General features: G+C 37.5%; 1 protein-coding gene across 1 annotated transcript; it reads left to right on the forward strand.

The window, feature by feature from the left end:
• The first annotated feature begins 2425 nt into the window (after nucleotides 1-2425).
• LOC115226422 (zinc finger protein 239-like) lies at nucleotides 2426-18848 on the forward strand. Its single transcript, XM_036515158.1, has 4 exons — nucleotides 2426-3153; nucleotides 3810-4574; nucleotides 17075-17643; nucleotides 18733-18848. The coding sequence occupies exons 2-4, from the start codon at nucleotides 4189-4191 to the stop codon at nucleotides 18846-18848; spliced, it is 1071 nt and encodes a 356-aa protein (XP_036371051.1). The 5' UTR covers nucleotides 2426-3153; nucleotides 3810-4188.
• The last annotated feature ends 1736 nt before the right edge of the window (nucleotides 18849-20584 follow it).

Here is a 20584-nt window from a genome sequence, read left to right on the forward strand (position 1 = left end):
GTGCAACCATCGGCTGTGATAAAGGAAATACCTCCTGATATGCTGCAAATCCCTTATTTTGGTTTGGAAAAGTGGGAGGACAGTCCCATCTTGGAATCATTGGAAATTTATTTTCTTCCTTGAATGAATTCCTCTGACCTAATATGCTACAAAACCTGTTTTGGGGTCCGAAAAACGGGATGGAGTGAGCTAGAAGCCTTAGAATGTCCGCCCCCCCCCACCACCATTGATCTCTTTATCTACAAAGTTTTCAGTAAGGAAAAAAAATGGATTCTTTTGCAGGGAATCAAGTACCCTGACCTCCCAATATGCTGCAAATCCCTTATTGTGGTTAACAAAAAATTGGGGGCGTTCCCCACTTTTTTCATGCAGGTGAAAAAATCAGTGTCCAATTTTATGGACAACAAAAAGAGTTTTGTAGCATATTAGGTCACAGGAATTCATTCAAGAAAATAAAAAACGCGAAAATATCAAATGATTCCGAAATGGGAAGGGGTGACCCTACCTTCTTGTTTTCCAAACCAATATAAGGGACGTGAAGCATCTTATTAGGTCAGGGTACTTGATTCCACCCCAAGAATCCAAGTTTTGTTTTTTTTTCTCTTAGTGAAAATTATGCGGTTGTTAATATTGGAATTTAATGGAAAAAGCAGGCTCTTCATCCAGCTCCCCTCTCTACCTCCCCTTATTCTCCTCACCATTCCCATCACAACCTGCATCGCCTCCTGCACCCCACCCGACTCTCACTTTGTGCAGCTTCTATTTTATAATTTTATGCATGCGTGAAAAATTAATAGAAGAAAACACTTTCATTTCATTTCTTGTTACGGGTCAGGGGAGGAGGTGGGTTTTATTTTTGTTTTTGTTTTGTATATTTTGAAAAATTAGAATTTACAGTTTTTTTTCAGAATCGTAATCTCCTTATTTTTCTAAATATTTCATCAGAAAAATTTTGTTTTTAGTTGAAAATTTAAGAAATTGCGTGGGGAGATTAAAAATTTTTTTAATGCAGATTTGGAATCTCCGCACTCGATATCGTGGGTTCCTGTAAAAACAAAACAAAAAAAACATCGGAAAGAGGGTGCGGTCCATTGTCTTTCCCCCCGCCGTAAACGGAACCCTTCCCCCTTTATTTCAGGGAAAAGTGAAAAAGCGAACGAAAGGGATATGGGACTGAAATTTTGATGTTGGGATTGTTGAAAAAATCTTTTCCAGAATCGAAATTTTCATAGACTAAAAACATGGGATCTTTTCAATTCTGAAGCCAGTTTTTTCAAATTTTTCCTACTGAACCAAACAATTTGAAACTTCGTATACTGGTAGAATGTGTCAAAAGTAAACTTAATTGTAAACCAGAATGAAAACGGAATTGTAACTTCTAAGTTTAACGTTGTTTAATAATTAGAATTTTAACCAATGATATTCCGTCATTCGGCTTTATTTTATTTACTCCGTATTAAACATCTTAAATGTAAACAAAGATTTCGTTTCTAAGCTAATGCGTTTCATTTCACTTATTGTATTTATTTGTGCAAAAGGCAAGAAATTTAATATTAAAAAAGCAAAGAGCTGGCAGAAACGTTAGCACGCCGGGCGAAATGCGTAGCCGTATTTCGTCTGCCGTTACGTTCTGAGTTCAAATTCCGCCGAGGTCGATTTTGCCTTTCATCACACACACACACACACACACCACACGCGCGCGCATACAGACACACACACACACACACACGCTCGCACACGCATATATATAATTATACATACATTACACGCACGCACACACACACACATATATATATATATGTGTATATATATATATATATATCATCAGTTTAATTATATAAGGCTCACACATTTTAGATATTTAATACATCCGCACGAATATGTGTGTTTATTTCATAAATATTTACATACATATATGAACATACATATATACAGATAGATAGATAGATAGATAGATAGATAGATAGATAGAGAGATAGATAGAGAGATAGAGAGAGGGAGAGAGAGAGAGAGAAAAGGACAGACAGACAGAAAAAAAGGACGACGTTTTATTTCAATGAGTTCAAGCAAGATAAATGTAATATAGTAAGAGAGGGGGAGGCAGACAGACTTACAAAGAGAGAGCAGACTACGTCAAAAGTGCTTTCAACGTCACACTAACAGATCGCAGTAACGTTTTACATATGAAAACAAGCAATCTCATTGCTTAAAATTCGCAGTTTTAATCTACGATTAAAGTCATAGAATAGATTTTTCTCAAATAAACTAGTTCCACTCTATGAGTACACGAAGTTTCAAAATTATTTAGTTAACTAGAAAGATCTGGGGTCCTGGCCACGATATTGAAAAGATCCAAAACATGGGATTCCGGAGAAAAAAACAAAAAGGAATTTGAAAGCCGGGAAGGGCTCCGTTTCGATCTTCGCTATAGTTGAGGGTCGATGGTCGAAAAAGTTTGGCGACCCCTGATAAAGGCGTAGGGAACACCACCTGCTGTGTTTCTAATCATATGTCCGTTTAATGAACAAACATACGATTATATGCATTCTAATGCTAAGATGTAATGATGTCAGAAATATTTGGCTGCTTTTTTTAGCAGGTTCAGTGACCATGCGCAGACACTCTTGTTGAGACGTAATTACTATTTAGCTGGATGAGGTTTTTATCATTTACCTTGGGTGAGATGCAATTAAAGGTGTGAATTAATATAATTTTAACGTCTCTATTTGTTATATTGGGGACTTTTAATATATGACACCGGTGTCGTTCAAACGCGGGAATAATTATCAACAGCTTCTACACGTGCTTCTAATTAAGACGAATCTAATTATATCAGATGTAGTAATACCTCGTGTTCAGGTGAACGTTGATCTCTATGAATAACACGAAGCGACTTACCTGATTTGTGATTTAATATTTCTCTTGATCACAGCTTTAGTTGGTTGATCCCTATTTTACAGGAAAGGGGGAAACAAGCTTTCAATCGAGGAACTTTGCTCGCCCTTCTTCATATTTCATTTGGACCTTAGATCGAAAGCACGAATTGTTTGTATGCGTGTTGTAGCAAATATTGTGCGCATTTCTACTATCCATGGTGGGAAAAACAAACTGGATTTCAAGAAAGGATCCTGGTGAACAACAAGTATTCTAATGGTAAGTCTGAAAATATATCTACATAGCATTTGTTGCACACTTGTTAACGGAGGTCTGTGATATCTAAGACAAGAAACTGAACCATAGGAGGGTAGTCTATATCTACAGACATTTGTCAGCTTTTTAAGTATTCCTGAAGACAAGCAGGAAGACCTCCCTCACAACGGGTTTCCTTTTGGTAAACGATATTTCCCCTTTCGACACCCGATTTGTGTAATTTTCTTTTGAGTCCTTTAATCGTTTAATAATGTATATTTTGTCAGTAAATTTAGGGCATAACTACAAAAATGCGGGATCCTTTCTGTTTGGGGAGTTACCAAAATTGAAATTGCAAAAATGTTTATATCATTGTTCTGTGACCCTAACCACATCTTTTCAGGGAGTTCTCAAAAATGAAGCCCCCCAAACATCAAAATATTATTTCCTGCCTAACCTGAACTCATCACATATAAATTTATATAGGTAGATAGATATAGATATGTATATATGTGCGTGCATGAGTAATGTTACACAATGTTAAAGAGTAGTTGTAGTTTACAAATTTTTCCATTTCACCCAATGTTATATGATGTCATTTGTTAATTAATAAAGAAATGTAGTAACATTTCTCTTTTGATCTTTCCTCTCTATCTAATTCTGTTTCTTTATTATTTCAGATTTACGGATGACATTGGCATCAAAGAAATTTTCTTTTATAATGAATACATCTTCAACATTTTTCATCTTTTAAAGTCTTGAGGAAAAGTTTACACAGAACGCATCGAAGCCTATTTCTATAAATCTTTGTTAGAAATTCTATGAAATGTTTGCTCTGAACTGAGATTAATAGCAACATTTTTCTATTTCATTAGCTGATGCTTTGCATTCTCGTTACTCTTTGATGACTTTCTAAATTTGTAGCATCTTTAGATATCTGAAGTTTGCATTGAAAATATTTGTAAGGAATAAACTATAAAAAGAAGGATAAAGATAGGGGTAAAACTTTAATGTGGTGAGAAAGGCCAAGGATTGTTTCTATTTTGATTTCTCATAGAAATGCTGCAAAATATGCGAAAATCATTGTATCGTTGTGATATCTGTGGTAAGTCAACCACTAGAAGTGCTGCCTTAGATAGTCACAAGCGTACTCACACAGAAGAAAAACCGTTCCAGTGTGATATCTGTGGTAAATCATTCTGTCAAAATAGTGTGTTAACTACTCACAAACGTATTCATACAGGGGAGAAGCAAGTTCACTGTGATATCTGTGGTAAATCATTCTCTAACGGAAGTGCCTTAATTGTACACAAACGTGTTCATACAGGTGAGACACCATATCACTGTAATATCTGTGGTGAATCATTCTCTGAAAGCAGTTGCTTAGCTAAACACCGATGTTTTTATACCAAGGAGCAGCTATTTCACTGTGATACCTGTGGCAAATCATTCTCTAGCAGCAATTACCTAACTAGCCACAGACATATTCATACAGGAGAGAAGCTATTTTATTGTGATGTCTGTGGTAAATCATTCCCTGTAAACAGTAACCTAACTACACACAAACGCATTCACACAGGGGAAAAACCATTTCACTGTGATATCTGTGGTAAATCTTTCTCTGTAAGCAGTAGTTTAGTTGGACACAAACGAACTCATACAGGAGAAAAGCCGTATCACTGTGATATCTGTGGTAAATCATTCTCTCTAAGCGATCACTTAACTAGACACATACGTATTCATACAGGTGAGAAGCCATATGAGTGTGATGTCTGTGGGAAATCATACTCTGATAGAAGTGCCTTAATGAATCACAAACGTAATCACACAGGAGATAAGCCATTTCCTTGTGATATCTGTGGTAAATCATTCCCTACAAACAGTCGCTTCAATAGACACAGACGTATTCACACTGGAGAGAAACCATTTCACTGTGATATCTGTGGTAAATCATTCTCTGAAAACTGTCAATTAACTGCTCACAAACGTATTCATACAGGAGAGTGGCCATTTTGTTGTGATATCTGTGGTAAATCATTCTCTCAAAATTGTCGATTGACTTCTCACAAACGTATTCATACAGGGGAGACACCATATCACTGTGATATCTGTGGTAAATCATTCTCTCTAAACTTTAAATTAACTGCTCACAAACGTATTCATACAGGTGAGAGGCCATTTTGCTGTGATATCTGTGGTAAATCATTCTCTGACGGAAGTAACTTAAATGTACACAAACGTATTCACACAGGAGAGAAACCATATCAATGTGATGTCTGTGGTAAATCATTTTCTCGAAGTGATAGTTTAACATATCACAAACGTGTTCATACAGGAGAGAAGCCATATCACTGTGTTATCTGTGGTAAATCGTTCTCTCAAAATTATCAATTAACTTCTCACAAACGTATTCATACAGGATAGAGGCCTTTAAGGTGTGATTTCTGTGGTAAATCATTCTCTGAGAAACGTTACTTAACTGCACATGTATCTATCCATACAAGAATTTGACTGTATTATTTATGAAATGTCTTTGCAGCACACAGCAACAGACGTTTTAAAAGCCTTTGTCCTTGTGGGCATTGTCAGTAAATGATGAACCCTTGGTAACATTCATAATCATCAGGGTTCCTTTTTGAGGTATTGTTAATGATGCCAACCCTTTTTTGTAAGCACTTACCAAGGATAAACGTAGTTTTGCTGGGCACAGGTATTTGTTAGAATTCTGTGTAGAAAATAATTTGTATAACCATAAATATTCCCACTTTAGGAACCACTAGATTAGACAATTGTGAGGAGTGGAAACAGTGATGTGCAGATAAATATAGTTGTGTGTGTAGCAGAATATAGCACACACGAGAGACCCGTTGATATTAAAGCTGAAATCTAAAAGAGGAGAAACGTGTGAGGCAGTGCAGCATCATGAGAGCAGACGGTGGAGAAATCCAGGTGAACATCTTTTAGAGTAACTGGGTTTTTAGGAAGACACAATTTCTTGCATTCTGAAAATATATACTCCATGAAGAAGATTGTGAAATCCTGTGGAGGTGACGTGGTTAAATAAATATGTATTCAACACTGAAACTTGCTGACTTGGTTTTTATATGTACCTAAATATGTATGTTTGATTGCTTCTCGTTTATTAATTGCATCCAAGGTCTTTGATCTTTGTTTGCTTGTTTATTTCAGGTTGCTTCTTATTCCTCTGTGTCAATTTGCATCTGATGAAGCAATTAGATGAACCAAGCTGCTCTTCTTTGTGTTTCTCTGGGCTGTGGGTTCGCTTAGTATCTCAGATAAAAAGTTGAATACATCGTTAGAGCACATCCAACACTACGCTTAATAAATCTTTCTGGTTTTGTGTCGAGATATTGAAAAGCTGTGGGCCCTGGAAACCCTAAACCGTTGCAGTATTGGATTCTTACCCAAGATGGAAAGTAGGTGTTTGGTACGATGCAGTGGCGCTCAGTCCAGGTGTTACTATAGGTTTCATTACCAAATTTAGGGGTAGACCTTAAAAACTGTATACATCTATATACAACGGGCTTCTTACAGTTTCCGTCATCCAAATCCACTCACAAGGCTTTGGCTGGCCCGAGGCTATAGTAGAAGAAACTTACCCAAGGTGCCAAGCAGTGGAACTGAACTGGGGAACTATGTGATTGATAAGCAAGCTACTTACCACACAATTTTGTATTTAAATGCTTCAAATTGTGTAGATTACAATTATATAGGAATTTGTTGGGGCTAAACACTACCTGGAGTAGGGGTGGGCAATTCACAGAGCTGTGAAAACGTATGAGGAAATAAAGATGTGTGAAGTAGCCGAAACTCCTGTCCCCTCATCCTGAAAATGTTTCTCGCAAGTGGTAGAAATAGACCATATGGTCTTGTCATCTGTGCCTGGGTTAGAGGTAAGGTGCCTCATTTGGGATGCCACGCTCTCCTTTGCTCCTTCTCTCATCCTGGATGCTGCAGTATAATGGTGGGGGTCTCTGCTTCCGTAGCCGAATGTAAGAAAACCCTGAGGTATCGGGACCTGACAGTGAACTATCTCTTCCACCTTCAGGTGTTTGGGACATTGAGAGAGACCAGGCCATTATCCATGAAGTTCTTGTCAACATTGGCAGGTGATGCCCGTTGGGGTGCATGGTTTTTCTTAACACCTTAGCCTTGCTGTCACCGGTAGTAATACTGTGAGGATGCTGGATTGCTTCAGTAGGTTCTATCAAACCTTGTGGCGTGCAACCAGCTGCTGTGATAAAAGAAATGCCTCCTGATATGCTGCAAATCCCTTATTTTGGTTTGGAAAAGTGGGAGGACACCCCATCTAGGAATCGTTGGAAATTTATTTTTTTCATTGAATGAATTCCTCTGACCTAATATGCTACAAAACCTGTTTTGGGGTCCGAAAAACGGGATGGAGTGAGCTGGAAGCCTTGGAATGTTCGCCCCCCACCGTCATTGATCTTTTTATCCACAAAGTTTTCAGTAAGGAAAAAAAATTGGCCTTTTTTGCGTGGAATCAAGTACCCTGACCTCCAAGTTTTGTTTTTCTTCTCTTAGTGAAAATTACGCGGTTGTTAATATTGGAATTTAATGGGAAAAGCAGGCTCTTCATCCAGCTCCCCTCTCTACCTCCCCTTATTCTCCTCACCATTCCCATCACAGCCTGCATCACCTCCTGCACCCCACCCGACTCTCACTTAGTGCAGCTTCTATTTTATAATTTTATGCATGCGTGAAACATTAATAGAAGAAAACACTTTCATTTCATTTCTTGTTACGGGTCAGGGGAGGAGGTGGGTGTTTTTGTTTTTTTTTCAGAATCGTAATCTACTTATTTTTCTACATATTTCACCAGAAAAATTTTGTTTTTAGTTGAAAATTTAAGAAATTGCGTGGGGAGATTAAAAATTTTTTTAATGCAGATTTGGAATCTCCGCACTCGATATCGTGGGTTCCTGTAAAAACGAAACCAAAAAAGCATCGGAAAGCGGGTCCATTGTCTTTCCCCCCGCCGTAAACGGAACCCTTCCCCCTTTATTTCAGGATAAAGTAAAACAAACGAAGGGAAGGGATATGGGACTGAAATTTTGATGTTGGGATTGTTGAAAAAATCTTTTCCAGAATCGAAATTTCCATGGCCTAAAAACATGGGATTCCGGAGAAAACAAAAAGGAATTTGAAAGCCGGGAAGGACTCCGTTTAGATCTTCGCTATAGTTGAGGGTCGATGGTCGAAAAAGTTTGGCGACCCCTGATAAATGGTTGGGAACACCACCTGCTGTGTTTCTAATCATATGTCCGTTTAATGAACAAACATACGATTATATGCATTCTAATGCTAAGATGTAATGATGTCAGAAATATTTGGCTGCTTTTTTTAGCAGGTTCAGTGACCATGCGCAGACACTCTTGTTGAGACGTAATTACTATTTAGCTGGATGAGGTTTTTATCATTTACCTTGGGTGAGATGCAATTAAAGGTGTGAATTAATATAATTTTAACGTCTCTTCGTGTTATATTGGGGACTTTAAATATATGACACCGGTGTCGTTCAAACGCGGGAATAATTATCAACAGCTTCTACACGTGCTTCTAATTAAGACGAATCTAATTATATCAGATGTAGTAATACCTCGTGTTCAGGTGAACGTTGATCTCTATGAATAACACGAAGCGACTTACATGATTTGTGATTTAATATTTCTCTTGATCACAGCTTTAGTTGGTTGATCCCTATTTTACAGGAAAGGGGGAAAAAGCTTTCAATCGAGGAACTTTGCTCGCCCTTCTTCATATTTCATTTGGACCTTAGATCGAAAGCACGAATTGTTTGTATGCGTGTTGTAGCAAATATTGTGCGCATTTCTACTATCCATGGTGGGAAAAACAAACTGGATTTCAAGAAAGGATCCTGGTGAACAACAAGTATTTGTTGCACACTTGTTAACGGAGGTCTGTGATATCTAAGACAAGAAACTGAACCATAGGAGGTTAGTCTATATCTACAGACATTTGTCAGCTTTTTAAGTATTCCTGAAGACAAGCAGGAAGACCTCCCTCACAACGGGTTTCCTTTTGGTAAACGATATTTCCCCTTTCGACACCCGATTTGTGTAATTTTCTTCTGGGTCCTTTAATCGTTTAATAATGTATATTTTGTCAGTAAATTTAGGGCATAACTACAGAAATGCGGGATCCTTTCTGTTTGGGGAGTTACCAAAATTGAAATTGCAAAAGTGTTTATATCATTGTTCTGTGACCCTAACCACATCTTTTCAGGGAGTTCTCAAAAATGAAGCCCCCAAAAATCAAAATATTATTCCCTGCCTAACCTGAACTCGTCACATATAAATTTATATAGGTAGATAGATACAGATATGTATATATGTGCGTGCATGAGTAATGTTACACAATGTTAAAGAGTAGTTGTAGTTTACAAATTTTTCCATTTCACCCAATGTTATATGATGTCATTTGTTAATTAATAAAGAAATGTTGTAACATTTCTCTTTTGATCTTTCCTCTCTATCTAATTCTGTTTCTTTATTATTTCAGATTTACGGATGACATTGGCATCAAAGAAATTTTCTTTTATAATGAATACATCTTCAACATTTTTCATCTTTTAAAGTCTTGAGGAAAAGTTTACACAGAACGCATCGAAGCCTATTTCTATAAATCTTTGTTAGAAATTCTATGAAATGTTTGCTCTGAACTGAGATTAATAGCAACATTTTTCTATTTCATTAGCTGATGCTTTGCATTCTCGTTACTCTTTGATGACTTTCTAAATTTGTAGCATCTTTAGATATCTGAAGTTTGCATTGAAAATATTTGTAAGGAATAAACTATAAAAAGAAGGATAAAGATAGGGGTAAAACTTTAATGTGGTGAGAAAGGCCAAGGATTGTTTCTATTTTGATTTCTCATAGAAATGCTGCAAAATATGCGAAAATCATTGTATCGTTGTGATATCTGTGGTAAGTCAACCACTAGAAGTGCTGCCTTAGATAGACACAAGCGTACTCACACAGGAGAAAAACCGTTCCAGTGTGATATCTGTGGTAAATCATTCTGTCAAAATAGTGTGTTAACTACTCACAAACGTATTCATACAGGGGAGAAGCAAGTTCACTGTGATATCTGTGGTAAATCATTCTCTAACGGAAGTGCCTTAATTGTACACAAACGTGTTCATACAGGTGAGACACCATATCACTGTAATATCTGTGGTGAATCATTCTCTGAAAGCAGTTGCTTAGCTAAACACCGATGTTTTTATACCAGGGAGCAGCTATTTCACTGTGATACCTGTGGCAAATCATTCTCTAGCAGCAATTACCTAACTAGCCACAGACATATTCATACAGGAGAGAAGCTATTTTATTGTGATGTCTGTGGTAAATCATTCCCTGTAAACAGTTGCCTAACTACACACAAACGCATTCACACAGGGGAAAAACCATTTCACTGTGATATCTGTGGTAAATCTTTCTCTGTAAGCAGTAGTTTAGTTGGACACAAACGAAGTCATACAGGAGAAAAGCCGTATCACTGTGATATCTGTGGTAAATCATTCTCTCTAAGCGATCACTTAACTAGACACATACGTATTCATACAGGTGAGAAGCCATATGAGTGTGATGTCTGTGGGAAATCATACTCTGATAGAAGTGCCTTAATGAATCACAAACGTAATCACACAGGAGATAAGCCATTTCCTTGTGATATCTGTGGTAAATCATTCCCTACAAACAGTCGCTTCAATAGACACAGACGTATTCACACTGGAGAGAAACCATTTCACTGTGATATCTGCGGTAAATCATTCTCTGAAAACTGTCAATTAACTGCTCACAAACGTATTCATACAGGAGAGTGGCCATTTTGTTGTGATATCTGTGGTAAATCATTCTCTCAAAATTGTCGATTGACTTCTCACAAACGTATTCATACAGGGGAGACACCATATCACTGTGATATCTGTGGTAAATCATTCTCTCTAAACTTTAAATTAACTGCTCACAAACGTATTCATACAGGTGAGAGGCCATTTTGCTGTGATATCTGTGGTAAATCATTCTCTGACGGAAGTAACTTAAATGTACACAAACGTATTCACACAGGAGAGAAACCATATCAATGTGATGTCTGTGGTAAATCATTTTCTCGAAGTGATAGTTTAACATATCACAAACGTGTTCATACAGGAGAGAAGCCATATCACTGTGTTATCTGTGGTAAATCGTTCTCTCAAAATTATCAATTAACTTCTCACAAACGTATTCATACAGGATAGAGGCTTTTAAGGTGTGATTTCTGTGGTAAATCATTCTCTGAGAAACGTTACTTAACTGCACATGTATCTATCCATACAAGAATTTGACTGTATTATTTATGAAATGTCTTTGCAGCACACAGCAACAGACGTTTTAAAAGCCTTTGTCCTTGTGGGCATTGTCAGTAAATGATGAACCCTTGGTAACATTCATAATCATCAGGGTTCCTTTTTGAGGTATTGTTAATGATGCCAACCCTTTTTTGTAAGCACTTACCAAGGATAAACGTAGTTTTGCTGGGCACAGGTATTTGTTAGAATTCTGTGTAGAAAATAATTTGTATAACCATAAATATTCCCACTTTAGGAACCACTAGATTAGACAATTGTGAGGAGTGGAAACAGTGATGTGCAGATAAATATAGTTGTGTGTGTAGCAGAATATAGCACACACGAGAGGCCCGTTGATATTAAAGCTGAAATCTAAAAGAGGAGAAACGTGTGAGGCAGTGCAGCATCATGGAGCAGACGGTGGAGTAATCCAGGTGAACATCTTTTAGAGTAACTGGGTTTTTAGGAAGACACAATTTCTTGCATTCTGAAAATATATACTCCATGAAGAAGATTGTGAAATCGTGTGGAGGTGACATGGTTAAATAAATATGTATTCAACACTGAAACTTGCTGACTTGGTTTTTATATGTACCTAAATATGTATGTTTGATTGCTTCTCGTTTATTAATTGCATCCAAGGTCTTTGATCTTTGTTTGCTTGTTTATTTCAGCTTGCTTCTTATTCCTCTGTGTCAATTTGCTTCTGATGAAGCAATTAGATGAACAAAGCTGCTCTTTGTGTTTCTCTAGGCTGTGGGTTCGTTTAGTATCTCAGATAAAAAGTTGAATACATCGTTAGAGCACATCCAACCCTACGCTTAATAAATGTTTCTGGTTTGTGTCGAGATATTGAAAAGCTGTGGGCCCTGGAAACCCTAAACCGTTGCAGTATTGGATTCTTACCCAAGATGGAAAGTAGGTGTTTGGTACGATGCAATGGCATTCAGTCCAGGGGTTACTATAGGATTCATTACCAAATTTAGGGGTAGATCTTAAAAACTGTATATATCTATATACAACGGGCTTCTTACAGTTTCCATCATCCAAATCCACTCACAAGGCTTTGGCTGGCCCGAGGCTATAGTAGAAGAAACTTACCGAAGGTGCCAAGCAGTGGAACTGAACTGGGGAACTATGCGATTGATAAGCAAGCTACTTACCACACAATTTTGTATTTAAATGCTTCAAATTGTGTAGATTACAATTATATAGGAATTTGTTGGGGCTAAACACTACCTGGAGTAGGGGTGGGCAATTCACAGAGTTTGTGAAAACGTATGAGGAAATAAAGATGTGTGAATTTGCCGAAACTCCTGTCCCCTCATCCTGAAAATGTTTCTCGCAAGTGGTAGAAATAGACCGGATGGTCTTGTCATCTGTGCCTGGGTTAGAGGTAAGGTGCCTCATTTGGGATGCCACACTCTCCTTTGCTCCTTCTCACATCCTGGATGCTGCAGTATAATGGCGGGGTCTCTGCTTCCGTAGCAGAATGGAAGGAAACCCTGAGGTATCGGGACCTGACAGTGAACTATCTCTTCTACCTTGTGGTGTTTGAGACATTCAGAGGGACTAGGCCATTATCCATGAAGTTCCTGTCAACATTGGCATGTGATGCCCGTGTGGGTGCATGGTTTTTCTTAACACCTTAGCCTCGCTGTCACTTGTAGTAATACTGTGAGGATGCTGGATTGCTTCAGTAGGTTCTATCAAACCTTTTGGCATGCAACCATCGGCTGTGATAAAGGAAATACCTCCTGATATGCTGCAAATCCCTTATTTTGGTTTGGAAAAGTGGGAGGACACTCCCATCTTGGAATCATTGGAAATTTATTTTCTTCCTTGAATGAATTCCTCTGACCTAATATGCTACAAAACCTGTTTTGGGGTCCGAAAAACGGGATGGAGTGAGCTAGAAGCCTTAGAATGTTCGCCCCCCCCACCACCATTGATCTCTTTATCTACAAAGTTTTCAGTAAGGAAAAAAAATTGGATTCTTTTGCAGGGAATCAAGTACCCTGACCTCCCAATATGCTGCAAATCCCTTATTGTGGTTAACAAAAAATTGGGGGCCTTCCCCACTTTTTTCATGCAGGTGAAAAGATCAGTGAGGGTGGGGTGAAATTTCTGAGGCTTCCACCTCACCCCACCCCGTTTTATGGACCCCAAAAAGAGTTTTGTAGCATATTAGGTCACAGGAATTCATTCAAGAAAATAAAAAACGCGAAAATATCAAATGATTCCGAAATGGGAAGGGGTGACCCTACCTTCTTGTTTTCCAAACCAATATAAGGGACGTGAAGCATCTTATTAGGTCAGGGTACTTGATTCCACCCCAAGAATCCAAGTTTTGTTTTTTTTTTCTCTTAGTGAAAATTATGCGGTTGTTAATATTGGAATTTAATGGAAAAAGCAGGATCTTCATCCAGCTCCCCTCTCTACCTCCCCTTATTCTCCTCACCATTCCCATCACAACCTGCATCGCCTCCTGCACCCCACCCGACTCTCACTTTATGCAACTTCTATTTTGTAATTTTATGCATGCGTGAAACATTAATAGAAGAAAACACTTTCATTTCATTTCTTGTTACGGGTCAGGGGAGGAGGTGGGTTTTATTTTTGTTTTTGTTTTGTATATTTTGAAAAATTAGAATTTACAGTTTTTTTTCAGAATCGTAATCTCCTTATTTTTCTAAATATTTCATCAGAAATATTTTGTTTTTAGTTGAAAATTTAAGAAATTGCGTGGGGAGATAAAAAACTTTTTTATGCGGATTTGGAATCTCCGCACTCGATATCGTGGGTTCCTGTAAAAACAAAACAAAAAAAACATCGGAAAGAGGGTGCGGTCCATTGTCTTTCCCCCCGCCGTAAACGGAACCCTTCCCCCTTTATTTCAGGGAAAAGTAAAAAAACGAACGAAAGGGATATGGGACTGAAATTTTGATGTTGGGATTGTTGAAAAAATCTTTTCCAGAATCGAAATTTTCATAGACTAAAAACATGGGATTCCGGAGAAAACAAAAAGGAATTTGAAAGCCGGGAAGGCTCCGTTTCGATCTTCGCTATAGTTGAGGGTCGATGGTCGAAAAAGTTTGGCGACCCCTGATAAAGGCGTAGGGAACACCACCTGCTGTGTTTCTAATCATATGTCCGTTTAATGAACAAACAAACGATTATATGCATTCTAATGCTAAGATGTAATGATGTCAGAAATATTTGGCTGCTTTTTTTAGCAGGTTCAGTGACCATGCGCAGACACTCTTGTTGAGACGTAATTACTATTTAGCTGGATGAGGTTTTTATCATTTACCTTGGGTGAGATGCAATTAAAGGTGTGAATTAATATAACTTTAACGTCTCTATTTGTTATATTGGGGACTTTTAATATATGACACCGGTGTCGTTCAAACGCGGGAATAATTATCAACAGCTTCTACACGTGCTTCTAATTAAGACGAATCTAATTATATCAGATGTAGTAATACCTCGTGTTCAGGTGAACGTTGATCTCTATGAATAACACGAAGCGACTTACCTGATTTGTGATTTAATATTTCTCTTGATCACAGCTTTAGTTGGTTGATCCCTATTTTACAGGAAAGGGGGGAAAAAGCTTTCAATCGAGGAACTTTGCTCGCCCTTCTTCATATTTCATTTGGACCTTAGATCGAAAGCACGAATTGTTTGTATGCGTGTTGTAGCAAATATTGTGCGCATTTCTACTATCCATGGTGGGAAAAACAAACTGGATTTCAAGAAAGGATCCTGGTGAACAACAAGTATTCTAATGGTAAGTCTGAAAATATATCTACATAGCATTTGTTGCACACTTGTTAACGGAGGTCTGTGATATCTAAGACAAGAAACTGAACCATAGGAGGGTAGTCTATATCTACAGACATTTGTCAGCTTTTTAAGTATTCCTGAAGACAAGCAGGAAGACCTCCCTCACAACGGGTTTCCTTTTTGTAAACGATATTTCCCCTTTCGACACCCGATTTGTGTAATTTTCTTTTGAGTCCTTTAATCGTTTAATAATGTATATTTTGTCAGTAAATTTAGGGCATAACTACAGAAATGCGGGATCCTTTCGGTTTGGGGAGTTACCAAAATTGAAATTGCAAAAATGTTTATATCATTGTTCTGTGACCCTAACCACATCTTTTCAGGGAGTTCTCAAAAATGAAGCCCCCAAAAATCAAAATATTATTCCCTGCCTAACCGGAACTCATCACATATAAATTTATATAGGTAGATAGATATAGATATGTATATAGGTGCGTATATGAGTAATGTTACACAATGTTAAAGAGTAGTTGTAGTTTACAAATTTTTACATTTCACCCAATGTTATATGATGTCATTTAATTAATTAAGAAATGTTGTAACATTTCTCTTTTGATCTTTATTCTCTATCTAATTCTGTTTCTTTATTATTTCAGATTTACGGATGACATTGGCATCAAAGATATTTTCTTTTATAATAATACATCTTCAACATTTTTCATCTTTTAAAGTCTTGCGGAAAAGTTTACACAGAACGCATCGAAGCCTATTTCTATAAATCTTGGTTAGAAATTCTATGAAATGTTTGCTCTGAACTGAGATTAATAGCAACATTTTTCTATTTCATTAGCTGATGCTTTGCATTCTCGTTACTCTTTGATGACTTTCTAAATTTGTAGCATCTTTAGATATCAGTGAGGTTTGCATTGAAAATATTTGTAAGGAATAAACTATAAAAAGAAGGATAAAGATAGGGGTAAAACTTTAATGTGGTGAGAAAGGCCAAGGATTGTTTCTATTTTGATTCCTCAAAGAAATGCTGAAAAATATGCGAAAATCATTGTATCGTTGTGATATCTGTGGTAAATCAACCACTGGAAGTTTTGCATTAGATAGACACAAGCGTACTCACACAGGAGAAAAACCGTTCCAGTGTGATATCTGTGGTAAATCATTTTCGTTAAATGATACTTTAACTTCTCACAAACGTGTTCATAAAGGAGAGAAGCCATTTCACTGTGATATCTGTGGTAAATCCTTCACTCAAAGATATGACTTAACTAATCACAAACGTGTTCATACAGGAGAGAAGCAATTTCACTGTGATATCTGTGGTAAATCATTCTCTCAGACTAATAATTTAACTAGACATAGGCGTATTCACACAGGAGAGAAACCATTTCACTGTAATATCTGTGGTAAATCATTCTCTGACGGAAGTGCCTTAATTGTACACAAACGTGTTCATACAGGGGAGACACCATATCACTGTAATATCTGTGGTGAATCAATCTCTCAAAGCAGTTGCTTAGCTAAACACCGATATTTTTATACAAGAGAGAAGCTATTTCACTGTGATACCTGTGGCAAATCATTCTCTAGCAGCAATTACCTAACTAGCCACAGACATATTCATACAGGAGAGAAGCTATTTTATTGTGATGTCTGTGGTAAATCATTCTCTGAAAACAGTAACCTAACTACGCACAAACGCATTCACACAGGGGAAAAACCATTTCACTGTGATATCTGTGGCAAATCATTCTCTAGCAGCAATTACCTAACTAGCCACAGACATATTCATACAGGAGAGAAGCTATTTTATTGTGATGTCTGTGGTAAATCATTCTCTGAAAACAGTAACCTAACTACGCACAAACGCATTCACACAGGGGAAAAACCATTTCACTGTGATATCTGTGGTAAATCTTTCTCTGTAAGCAGTAGTTTAGTTGGACACAAACGAAGTCATACAGGAGAAAAGCCGTATCACTGTGATATCTGTGGTAAATCATTCTCTCTAAGCAATCACTTAACTAGACACATACGTATTCATACAGGTGAGAAGCCATATGAGTGTGATGTCTGTGGGAAATCATACTCTGATAGAAGTGCCTTAATGAATCACAAACGTAATCACACAGGAGATAAGCCATTTCCTTGTGATATCTGTGGTAAATCATTCCCTACAAACAGTCGCTTAAATAGACACAGACGTATTCACACTGGAGAGAAACCATTTCACTGTGATATCTGTGGTAAATCATTTTCTCTAAACTGTGAATTAACATCTCACAAACGTATTCATACAGGGGAGACACCATATCACTGTGATATCTGTGGTAAATCATTCTCTCAAAACTGTCATTTATCTTCTCACAAACGTATTCATACAGGTGAGAGGCCATTTTGCTGTGATATCTGTGGTAAATCATTCTCTGACGGAAGTAACTTAATTGTACACAAACGTATTCACACAGGAGAGAAACCATATCAATGTGATGTCTGTGGTAAATCATTTTCTCGAAGTGATAGTTTAACATCTCACAAACGTGTTCATACAGGAGAGAAACCATATCACTGTGATGTCTGCGGTAAATCATTCTCTGATAGTACTACATTAAACAAACACAGGCGTATTCATACAGGGGAAAAGCTATTTCACTGTGATATCTGTGGTAAATCATTCTCTGAGAAACGTTACTTAAGTGCACATGTATCTATCCATACAAGAATTTGACTGTATTATTTCTGAAATGTCTTTGCAACACACAGCAACAGACGTTTTAAAAGCCTTTCTCTTTGTGGGCATTGTCAGTAACTAATGAACCCTTGGTAACATTCATAATCATCAGGGTTCCTTTTTGAGGTATTGTTAATGATGCCAACCCTTTTCATAAGCACTTACCTGGGACACACATAGTTTTGCTGGGCAGAGGTATTTGTTAGAAGTCTGTGTAGAAAATAATTTGTATAACCATAAATATTCCCACTTTAGGAACCACTAGATTAGACAATTGTGAGGAGTGGAAACAGTGATGTGCAGATAAATATAGTTGTGTGTGTAGCAGAATGTAGCACACACGAGAGGCCCATTGATATTAAAGCTGAAATCTAAAAGAGGAGAAACGTGTGAGGCAGTGCAGCATCATGGAGCAGACGGTGGAGTAATCCAGGTGAACGTCTTTTAGAGTAACTGGGTTTTTTGGAAGACACAATTTCTTGCATACTAAAAATATATACTCCATGAAGAAGATTGTGAAATCCTGTGGAGGTGACGTGGTTAAATAAATATGTATTCAACACTGAAACTTGCTGACTTGGTTTTTATATGTACCTAAATATGTATGTTTGATTGCTTCTCGTTTATTAATTGCATCCAAGGTCTTTGATCTTTGTTTGCTTGTTTATTTCAGCTTGCTTCTTATTCCTCTGTGTCAATTTGCTTCTGATGAAGCAATTAGATGAACAAAGCTGCTCTTTGTGTTTCTCTAGGCTGTGGGTTCGTTTAGTATCTCAGATAAAAAGTTGAATACATCGTTAGAGCACATCCAACCCTACGCTTAATAAATGTTTCTGGTTTTGTGTCGAGATATTGAAAAGCTGTGGGCCCTGGAAACCCTCAACCGTTGCAGTATTGGATTCTTACCCAAGATGGAAAGTAGGTGTTTGGTACGATGCAGTGGCGTTCAGTTGAGCTGTTTGTAATTCTTTCATTACCAAATTTAGGGGTAGACCTTAAAAACTGTATGTATCTATATACAACGGGATTCTTACAGTTTCCGTCATCCAAATCCACTTACAAGGCTTCAGCAGGACCGAGGCTATACTAGAAGACACTTACCCTGGTAAGAACAAATATGCGAGGCTTTTTTTCTTCAAGTTTAAAACGAGACATTGCTGGCATAATTTCGTTATATCTAAACTCCACAACCCACGGAAACACCCGAAGTGAAAGGTTTTGGTTTTGTCGAGTTATATCGAAAGAATGCCAACAAATGACTAAAGATGAAATATTTTCATTGTTGAATACTTACGGAAATGTTTTATAAAGGACAGTGTTGTTATAACTGCGTGTGTGTGTATGGTAGTTGTGAATAGAATTGCTGAAAAATGTATTATAAAAGCGTGTGCAGTGGACGATAAATGCTTAATTACTGTGCATGGTGCTTGATTAAAAGGAATTCATTAAGGAGGCAAAAATTGGGAAGTGAAGAAATAAACGGAAGCAATCTTATGCGCATGCGTATGTTGTATGGCAGTGCGATAGAAGCTGACCCCTATTTGAACCCCTTTTCCTCTCAGTGCTATTGAAACGATGTCAGATATATTTTGCCATCTTAACGCGGCGAGCTGGCAGAAACGTTAGCGCACCGGGTGAAATGCGTAGCCGTATTTCGTCTGCCGTTACGTTCTGAGTTCAAATTCTGCCGAGGTCGACTTTGCCTTTCATCCTTTCGGGGTCGATTAATTAAGTACCAGTTACGCACTGGGGTCAATGTAATCGACTTAATCTGTTTGTCCTTGTTTGTCCTCTCTGTGTTTAGCCCCTTGTGGGTAATAAAGAAATAGGTATTGTTAGGTGGAGTCAGTGATTACCAATTGTAAAATTGTAACGGTAATTTGTGATGATTGTTGGAGTCGGCAGTTAGCGATTGCAACGGGTGTTGATGTTGCAGATGAGTAAGATGACAGAAGAACATTGATCGAAATTGTAAACAAAAATTAATTCATCGTAACTTAGTATGTAGTCAAAACCATAATGGGTTCATTTGTACAATTAGTAAATGGAAAAGCATACGAGGTTAAGAGAGTTAATTTCTTCTTGAGTAAGTGTGTACACGTTCTTATTGTAGTAGTAAGCCATAGATGCTGAGACCCCCTTCGGTCATGACTGACCGAGTGATTGCACCTAGAAAGTTACCCTCTCAGGTACAAGTCCAAGCAAGGTTGTTTATGGAAGACCAGCAGTCGCCCATGCATTTACGTTTTATTTATTATTTTGCACTTTACTTAATCATCGTTATATGTTTTTCTTATATTTTATCTTTCTATAATATGCAATTTTCTAGATTGTGCAAATTAATTTTTCATTATTGAATTGATAGGTGTTTTTTTTTCTAATTGATATATATATATATATGTGTGTGTGTGCGCATGTATGTCATCATCATAGTTTAACGTCCGCTTTCCATGCTAGCATGGGTTGGACGGTTCAACTGGGAAGATCTGGCAGTGTTTCTACAGCTGGATGCCCTTCCTAATGCC

This window comes from Octopus sinensis, linkage group LG30, assembly GCF_006345805.1.
Source record: "Octopus sinensis linkage group LG30, ASM634580v1, whole genome shotgun sequence".
NCBI lineage: Eukaryota > Metazoa > Mollusca > Cephalopoda > Octopoda > Octopodidae > Octopus > Octopus sinensis.